Here is a 10,181-nt window from a genome sequence, read left to right on the forward strand (position 1 = left end):
GTGCACAGTTCCTCTCCTACGCTTCTCTTATCCCTAGCTTCTGCACACTCCCAGCTTCCCTTCTCCCAGCTTCTTCCAGCTCTGCTCCAGTCTCCGCCGCCGCTTCTTCCGCTTCTTCCGTCCCCTCCTCAGCTTCTGCCCCCTACTCTCCCACCCACCAGGCTTATATACACTTCAACCAATCAGGGGAGAGTACATGAGATAAACGCGGACAGCTGCAGGCACAGGATGGGTACACAAGGGGGGCATGCTCTAGCCACATCGTTAACTTGCCAATCATTGGAATTTGCTGGTTGTTTACTGTATAGCTGGCCGCTTTTGGCTCAGCGTCAGGTGTCATCTTGACCATGCCCAAGGCTGGGGGTCCCGGAAACCCCCACAGCCTCCCTTCTCTATGTCCTCTGCTTCTGACTTGCAGTAAGAGCTCCCAGGCAGAGGAGCGCTCTCCAGTGCCACTATAGAAGGCCATGACCTGGGGCCCACCAGGAGGTTAATGTGGGATGGCTTCAACTTTCAGAATGTGTCTGGGGCAGCTGACGCTGACACTTGCTGTACCAGGAGAAAACTGGCCAAGGCAGGTGTGCAAGACTAGTGCAGGCAACGTCAGGGAGAATGCCCAGGGCAGGGACCCACTGTTTACTTACTACTGCTCTGCTTTCTCCCCACCCTCCCTCCCTCCCTCCCTCCCTCCCTCTCTTCCTCCCTCCACTCCTGCCACACAATGGAGAATGAACTTGCTGTTTAACCACTGAGTTGCATCCCTATTTTGAGACAGTCTTGGTAAGTTGCTGATACTGGCCTTGAACTCACAATCCTCCTGCCTCAGTCTCCTGAGCTGCTGGGATCACAGGTGTGCACCCCTGCACCTGGCTTCCTACATGTTTTCAATTAAACAGGTTTATGAAAAACCAAACCCAGATTCACAGGAAGAGAAAAAAAATTGAGTTTACTGTCAAACCATCCTGTTCACTTTTTAACATAATGATAGCTTTATTTCTGCAGGCAATTGCATCTCTGTATACATAAATGGGGGAAAAGATAGCAGAGGGCCTTTTTGTTGTGCTTTGTTTTGTTTTTGACTTTACAATTCCAGGAGATATGGGAAAGCCCAGTTTCCATTGACATCTTTACCTTCTGGAAGTTGAGAGGAAACATTCAGATTTCAGAAGGCAAAGAGGATGGGGAGCTAGCGTATGCTACATGGATCTTTGAAACCGGGGGGAGGGGGCTAATACCAAGAACTTTTTATATTAAACAACCAAACTTGTGTTCCCATTTGCAGTCACCCTGTCCTCTGTGCAGGGAGGACTGAGCAGGATAGTAACTCCCATTAGCACTCAGGGTGGGGGGTTTCCCACATAAATCCCTTCACAGGTGGGTGAGCAAATGGAGCCCCTGCTCAGTAACTCAGCATGACCTGGATGCTAGCTTTTTCTCCTAGAAAGGCCCTTGGTGTCTCACTCTCTTTGAAGCTGGTGAGGCAGGAAGTCCTCAGTGCACAGGGTCAGCCAGCTTCTCCTTCTCATCCGGACTGTCCAGCACCCTCAGCCTCTTCTCCAGCCTCTGCTTCCATTCTTCCCAGAGTCTGGGGAGGGGACATAGCACATGAGGTCATCAGCACACTTGTCTCCAAAGCTGCCATCCCTGCAAAACATTTTCTTTTTCTTCTCTGAAGTATTTTTAAAAAGAATCCCAGAGATTTTATAGGAATAAAGGAAAGGAAGAGAAAGATGGGTGAAGAATGTGAAGAGGTAGTTTCCCCCACATTTAATCTTTCCCAAATTAGTATTAGACTTCATGCAATTCCTATCAAAGTACAAGGCAGGCATTTCTGTAGCAACTGACAAGCTGGTTGCCAATTGTGTCTGGAAAGCTACGTGCGTATAGTCCCAGCTTCTGGGAGGCTGAGGCTAGAGGATCACTTGAACCCAGGAACTTTAGGTCAACCTGGGCCTCAATAATATAGTAAGACCCCATCTTAAAAAAACAAACCCAGCAAAAAATACCCCTATAATAATCTATATTGTCTTAATAATTAATATAAGTTAATACAAATTAATCTTAATAGTTAATTTATATTGTCTCAAAATCACTACCTGATCACTAGTTGATTAATATAAACATGGGATCATTATAGTGTGACCTTGGCAAAGGAACAGGAAGCAGGTGTTAGCACAGAAAAGAGTCCAGAAATACACACTAATGTGGCTAATTGATTTGTGGCAAGGGACAGAGACAACTAGATGGAGGAAGAAGAGTTTTTAAAAAACAATGGATGTGTCAACATAGTTAAACATCTATGTTAAAAAAAAATGAACTTTGAATCTGCTGTGGTGGGAATACTTTTCCCACACTCCCCCAAAAGCATGTATTGAAATCCTAACCAGCAAGGTGATGGTGTTAAATTTTGCTCAATTATGGACTTGGAAGAAAATGGAAAGAATCTGGAGGAGGTGGGTATTAGGTAGTACAACCAGCTTAATACAGAAAAATCCAAATGTATACAAAAGAACAAAGAAAAATTAGATGTGCATTAATTTTCCACTCTTGTGAATAACTCTCAAATGAATGCAATGCTTAATACTCTTTTGATCTTCCAGTTTATTTTCCTGAGAGAGATTCCCCAGGTGAAATACCATAACTTAGAGAAGACAAAAATTTTGAAGGCTCTAGGCACCAAATTGGCTCCAGAAAAACTTATTTAAGACTCTGCTCAATTATGGGCCCAGGAAAGAATGGAAAGAATTTGGAGTCAGCCTGTTGTTTAGTGGTGCTCGTGGCTGAAGCACATTAGCAACCAAGGACTGGAGTTGAAGTGTGGACAGAATGAGGGACATGGGGGAAAGTCACAGGACATCAACTGTCATCTTCCTCCATGTTAACTTAGAACAGAGGTCAATGACATTTCAATAGGCCTTGCCTGCTTGAAGAGGGGACAGAGGACCTGGAACTGCTGTTCCCAGAGCGGGAAGGTGGCCTGAGAAAAATGTGTCAAGCTTCTAGAACCTTCTATTCTGATGTCCACCTATTAGTAATTTTAATAATTATATTTCTTCACTGGATTGTAAACTAGTCATTCCGTGTCATAATTTGTAATCAGCTTCTCCAATCAGGAGAATGTCCAGCTTTACAAAAGCTCCCTGGTACCTATCTCTGAAAGGCCTTGTAACAAAATCCTCTTCTACTTACATTGACTTTTGTCACCTGGGTTCTTCCACCCCTAACCAACAAGGTTTGCTGTGGGGGTGGCATGGAACTTGATGGACTTCTTAACCTAATGTGGATGCGTTCATTCACAAAAGGAGCTTGGCTCTGACTTGGGGCAGTGACCATGAAGACTGGGCTCTCGGATGTGGCCTAGGCTGAATGGGGGTTGCACTACCTGGGCAGCTGCTGGGGCTCTTTGCAGATATGGCTGTGTCTGTCCCCCAGGCAGATGCCAAGGCCAAACTTCCTGCAGGCTGCCCCCAGCTGGTGACCCAGCACTGCTGAGCACAGACATTCCTACAGCAGCAGAACTTGTTTCCCAGGTGACTTTGACTCAAGCTCTCCCCATCAGTTTGACCCAAATTATGAGGCCTGTCTTGCTGTCCACCCAAGCCTCCTTCCTTCCCTTCCTGGGGCACAGAGGTCAGGCCTGCATCAGAGTCTGAAGACTCTTGCCACTTTCTTGGCCTTCCCCCCAGGGGTGTGCAGGAGCTGGCTTATGATACACAGTCTGTGAGGGCTATTTATTAATTATTAGATTTTTGAGTTTTTAAATGCAGACACTATTAAAAGTAAATTATAGAAACTTATAGTTAATTAAATTGTATCAAAACAAAAAGTGATAAATATACAGATTTCACCACTTCCTATTTTATCACATCTCACAAACCTCTGTGCTCCACTGGGGTCAAGGTCTACTGCCTCTGTTTGGTGAGGGCAGTGTGTGATGGGGAGCCGTACCCAAGAATCACCTCGGAACTTGTCTGCATGGGCAGCACTGGCAGCCTGAGTAGATTATGGCGGGAACATTCACAACATGCAAATCAGCAAATACTATTAAACACAAGATTTGATTTACTTTGTTCACTGCCAAACAAAGAACTGTCCCTCCAGTCAAATTTAGACAGTCGCCTGTTTTTGTAAATAAAGTTTTATTGGAATAGGGCCCTATTTATGTGTTTACCTATTTTGTTGACAAATGGCCATAGTTGTTTTCTCGGTACAATGGCAAAGTTGAGTCATTGCTGCACAGATTATATGACTTATTAAACCAAAAATATTTACTACTTGGTCCTTTTGAAAAAGTATTTGCTGACTCCCTGGTCTACATTTAAGAGAGTCATTGAGGAAATTTTAATAATGCAGATTGAAGTTAGAAGCATGTCATGTCTATAGCTAACATTTTGGAATTCAAAAAATTGATGAAAATGCTCTTTTAGAATTAAAAAATTGATTATGATCAATGACATGAACTTTGCTGAGCTGGATAGTAATCAGACACTTATTTGATGTCTGATTTTGTCAGTCTTGGTTGAATTGCATGGTTGGCTATAGATACAAGAGGGTGGCAAAAACTCATAAAAGCAGGCTGGGAGAATCAGCTGGCTACCTAAAATTTCCAATAAAGAACATTTTGTGTTTTCCTATTATGTGTAATTGTGTGCTATGGGGCCTTTGTACCAGTGAGACCTGTAGGAGACTTGGGCGTGTATTTACCTGTGTGCATTCCCCAGAGCCGGCTGTTAAGCACTGATCAGCTCACCTCCACTCTTTCCTGCTTTTCTTCCATAGGTGCTTCCCCCAGTAAATCTCATGCACATCTCATCTCGCCTTGCCTCTGCTTCTTAGAGGACACGAATCAACGCATTTGGTCTGAGGCATTTGTTCTAGGACACGGCTTAGGAATCTGGGATTCAGAACACAATTATTCACTTTTTATAGCAGCCCTGCCACTATTTATTGTCTAACAGTGAAGGATTCAGGTCCCCATCTTCCCCAGTGACCTTTAAATCCTGGTTTATGAATATTTAGACTGATTGCAGCTCATTTTTGGTCAATATCTTTCATCACTGTGTTGTTTCTGCTTAATTTTGGGTTCTCAGTAAACTGGTGAATATAAATGGAGCTTTTGCTTTGCAACAGGGGCGGTCATTGCGAGGAAGACAATGCTTAAAAATTAGTGTATAAATTCAGACACGTGAGAGGAGTGAGAAAACAGGCATTAATGCTCACGAGGAACGTTTTTACCTTCAGCCTAGAAATACCTCATTTTTCAAATGGGGGCCAAACAATGTTTATTATTTGCTGTTCTGGATTTTTCTGAGTTGTTCAGGAGTTCTAGCTCCTGTCTAGGAACACAGATTCTCTTGAGAAGTATGGGCCTTACCTAGAAAGCAGGTGATGCTTGTGAAGCTCTGAAACCATAATTATAGTGTCCTTATTGGGAGCCAGTAAGGATCAGTTTTGCCTGTAATTATACTTTTCCATCATTTGCCAGCATTAAACATCTGTTATTTGGGGCCCCCTACGAAGCAGATTTAGGGAAAACACCTGGGGAAAACACAGTGGGAGGGACCAGAAGTGGTTAGGAAGGGCCACTGGTCTGACGTCTGTGGAAGAGGGACAGAGAGAAGAAATGATTGGTGGGAAGAGCTGCGCAGCAAAGCCCAGTTCAGAGAGAGCTCTGCTGGGCTGATGGGGCATCTCTGAGTAAACCTTGTCCCTCAGAGGAGGCCTGTCGTGCAGGACTTGTGTGGAAAGGCCACCCGTGCCATGCCTGGCTGCTGCCTGGGGCAACTTGGCCACCATGATAGATGTGGAAAGGCGGCAGCTAGAGGATCAGTCAACTGCTCCCCAAAGGAGCGCTGAGCGGGGCCATGACCATGGCTGCCATATGTAAAGATGAGTAATGGAATGAGCGATCCCTGCCCTGGAGGAATGTATGACTGACAGATTCTCCATCTCCTATTTCAGCTCTTGTTACTCCAATCTTCTCTTCTGTGCTTTGGTTTCATATGAAATGTTAGATGGGATTCTGCTCCTCTTCCTGCATTCCTTGCTGTTCTGGATTTTTCTGAGTTGTTCAGGAGTTCTAGCTCCTGTCTAGGAACACAGATTCTCTTGAGAAGTATGGGCCTTACCTAGAAAGCAGGTGATGCTTGTGAAGGGAACAGGTCTTTAGAGTTCTTTTCCTTGGTGTGGGGAGCGGGGTCTGAGCTTGGTTTCTTTGTGACCTGCTACTCACTGCCCCAGTCTCTGGTTGCAGGGCAGAGCTCAGTCAGCTGACACAGGCTGAAAAGCTTCCAAATGCTCATTTGAGCAACTCAATTTACCAACCACACTTTCTATTTTTGGTTTAAATGACAGATTTACCTAATAAACATCCTCTCTGATTATCCTTTGTAGACTAACTCTTTTTTTTTTTTTTTTTGGTAGTGGGAATTAAACCCAGGGGCCTTTAGCTGCTGAGCAACAGCCCAGGCCTTGTTTATATTTTATTTAGAGACAGAGTCTCACTGAGTTGCTTAGGGCCTTGCTAAGTTGCTGAAGCTGGCTTTGAACTTATGATTCTCCTGCCTCAGCCTCCTAGGATTATGGGCATGTGCCACCATGCACGGCTTGTAGGCTAACTCTTGTGAAAAGCTTGAAATTGTGGTTCACCTGGATGGCTCATTGAGAGCAGGATATTCTGTTGCTGGTGGCCACAAGCATCCTGATGGATAGAGCTGATGGCAGGCATCAGAGTGGAGGGAGCCAGTGTGCTCTGGAAAGTCTTGAAGCCCTCTCCCCTTTACAATCTCACCAGATTTGATGTCTGTCCAACACTGAGTTCCTCTAAATTCTGAAGAGGTACTTTAAAGACTTCATTGTTTGCATTAAACATCACTTTTTCACTGAATCGCTGTACAGTTTCTCAGTTATAGCTATAGGCTGGTCACTTAGATTTAGATGTTGACAGATTTATCATCTAAACAGATGCTTTTAAATAGAATGAAAGAAAGTTAGACTGGAAGGATAGCTGTAGGGCCAGCCCACCCCAGGCAAACCAGGAGGTATGATTGGCGCAGAATCCATGCCATGCTTGACTGGTGTCACTCTGTCCCAGGGGGATGTTTACAAAGAGCCCCCAACTTCTCCAGGGGAACAACATAACCACTGTGTTACTGAACTGGAAGGAACAAGGAGTGGTGTTGGATCGGGATTTGCCTTCCCTTGTCCTGCCAGCACACACCAGGGGACAGTCGCTCTGTTAGGACAGTGTTTCAAACTGTTAACTCAGATCGGTGGGGGTTTAAACAAGTGTTCTGCCTTTCTGGTTTCAGTTTCAAATTTTCTAGACTCTTCTTGGGTGATCTGGTAGCAAGTAGGTTTTCATTTGTTGGCTTCCAGATGAAGAAGGCTTCAGGTTTTCTCCATTTTTTTTTTTTTATTTACAGTTGATAAAAGTGTAGCTCTGGACAGTGGGCTTGAGAATGGGTGAACAAACCACAGAAAAGTCCTCTCCCACCTCCTCATGACCCTCCTGTCCCGAGCAAGGCAGAAGTGACATCCATGTCTCTAAACATCCATTTGGGAGAGATGACAGTGAAGTGTCTCGCGATGACACATGTCGAAGGAAGAGAGCACGACCCCACACTTTGGAAGGGGTCCTTTCTGGGCATATGGGTGCCTGGGGAAATAATGCATTTGCTCTATGGACCACTGGCCATTGGTGGCCTTTTAAACAAATTTCTCCTAAATACCCAATGTCACAGTCTTGTTAGAGCAACTGGGGAAAATAGAAGCATGCACGTCCCTCCAGTCCACCAGTCTGCCATCTAAAAATAGCCAATTATAATATCTAAGCACATTTTCTTCTAATTGTTATCCTGTACAAGCATATTACACGTGTTTAAACACACACACACAAAATCGCTATCCCTAGAAAAATCAAATCATATCACAAAATTTGCCTTTAATCCAGCACTGCAGGGCTTCTGGAAAGGAAGTTACCATACAGGGCTCAGTGTGGGCTCTGGCTTCCAGAGAACCAGTGGTCCAGGTCTAGGAGAGGGAGGTGTACTCATTCCCTGGCAGCTCTAAAGTGTGACCCCCAGGGGAGTGCCCAATTTTACCAGGGTATGGAAAGAGGCCCCTCTCTGGGCTTAAAAAGTGTTTTTAAAACTTGATGTAGACAGACAGGTGCAGTGGAATGCTCCTATAATCCCAGTGGCTCAGGAGGCTGAGGCAGGAGGACCTCGAGTTCAAAACCAGCCTCAGTAACTTAGCGAGGTCCTAAGCAACTCAGTGAGAGCTTGTCTCAAAAATCAAAAATAAATAAATAAATAACAAGGACTGGGGATGTGGCTCAGTGGTTAAGCACCCCTGGGTTCAAATCCCAGTACCAAAAAAAAAAAATAGTTTAAGCCATCAGAACTGTGCCTATTGTTAGCTAAACCCACACTGGACAGACACAGGAATCAGGAGCCCTGCTGTCCAGCAAGTCATGCACCAACCATCCACCGAGCCAGCGGGCTGTTCCCACCCGATAGAGCTGCTCCACGTCACTGCACACCTGGGGCAGGTGCTGGCCTCAGATCATAACCACACACACGGGACGCGTGTTCCCCACACCCGTGAATGCGTCCCCTGTTCAGGCAAACTCTGCCTAGAGCGAGAACGTCTGCCTGCCAACGGGACGGCCACGTTCCCCTTCTTCCCCGTCTTCCAGTCTTCCCATCCCACTGGGGGATCTTTCTGTGAAGCTGGTTTTGCGCACACACACTCATCTGTCAACGAACCCTGATGCTTCGTGTGACCTCATGTGCTGGGGACTGTAACAGTGAAGTGGAGAGGAAGAGCTATTTTTTGGTTCATGGAGATACAGATGACAGGACTTCATTTTGTTTGTGATTTAAAAAGGCGTATCCACCTCTGTGAGCCATTGGCTCTTAACAGGGACCCCTCCACCCTCCAGGGAACCTCTATTTGCCAGATGGGAGTGGAACACTCCAGGTCAGGCTTGTGCTGAGCACCTTACAAAGCACAAGACAGCCCCACACAGCCGAGAATCATTTGGTCCTACATTTAGTAGTGCCACAAACCCTGTGGCAAATGGAGTGCAGACACACCTGAGAAATTCTGGTGTGGATGTGGCAAGACTGAGTGCACGGCTGTACTAACCTTGGCTTCTAGTTTCTGTGTGACGTGCGTTTGGCATCTTAAGAAGCCTGCTGGCTGGGGCAGGGCTGCCCCTCCCAGAACTGGCCTTCTCCAAGGTGGGAGAAGGTTCAGCCAATCTCCAGACAAACCTTTGCTGAGACTCCTCACCTGGCTGGCACACTCCGGGCAGGACATGCCCTGCCCTTGAGCAGCCTGGTGCCGGGACCAGCTGCAGCCATGCCACAGCCCAAGGTTCACCAGAATCATTCTAAGGCACCAACTGGGTTTGCACCTGTCCCACGGACCCCAGCAGGCTCTGGCCTAGACTCCCAGTAGTTCCTGCCTTCTGCCACTTGACCCAAGCCCGGACATGTGGAGAGCCCTCCCGGGGACCTGCTTCCTTCCAAGCTGCTCTCACTTCTTCCTGCGCTGCGCAGCCCGTGGCACCCCCTCCTCTGCCCATCTTGGACAGGAGATGATGAAGCTCATTCTGCCCCTGCTGTTCACATCTGGCGAGTCTCTGGGGAAGCCTACTGAACAATGGTAATGGAGAAACAGTCCACCTACTTTCTCAGGGTGCTCCTTCCCTGGCGGTCCTCCTCCAGCTCTCGGTAACAAGTCTGTTTCCTGATTTCTTTTTCCCAGAAGCTCTTGAGCTCATGGCAGGTTTCACAGCAGAAGACTTCCTGGCAGATGTATTGATTGTTCATTCCTGAAGCACAAGAGGCACAGTGAGGCCCAGTCCTCTCAGTAAAGCCACTTTAATTTTGGGTAAGTCTGAAACCAGCTGTTGCCTGATGCTTTTTCCTGTAAGTGTAGACACACCACACGCTCACATTTGAATCTGTTTTCTCAGCTGCAGATGAATATGACAACAGTTACATCAGAAATGTTGGGAACACGTTTTTGAAGTGAACAGAAATAAAAAGGATGTCTGGTAGCCCTTCCAGACTGGTTCTGTAATGGCATGCCCCTTCCAGTGCCTTCGAACAATTTTGCAATTCTGTAAATTACAGAAAAATTATAATAATGTAAATGATTCTCTGAACATG

At 46.1% G+C, this 10,181-nt stretch overlaps 1 protein-coding gene across 1 annotated transcript; it reads right to left on the minus strand.

The window, feature by feature from the left end:
* Positions 1-1,491: 1,491 nt before the first annotated feature.
* Positions 1,492-9,839, minus strand: LOC124973834 (protein FAM240B-like). Its single transcript, XM_047537543.1, has 2 exons — positions 9,697-9,839; positions 1,492-1,585 (listed from the first exon to the last, which is right to left on the minus strand). The coding sequence occupies exons 1-2, from the start codon at positions 9,837-9,839 to the stop codon at positions 1,492-1,494; spliced, it is 237 nt and encodes a 78-aa protein (XP_047393499.1).
* Between the last annotated feature and the right edge of the window lie 342 nt (positions 9,840-10,181).

This window comes from Sciurus carolinensis, unplaced genomic scaffold, assembly GCF_902686445.1.
Source record: "Sciurus carolinensis unplaced genomic scaffold, mSciCar1.2, whole genome shotgun sequence".
NCBI classification, from domain to species: Eukaryota; Metazoa; Chordata; class Mammalia; order Rodentia; family Sciuridae; genus Sciurus; species Sciurus carolinensis.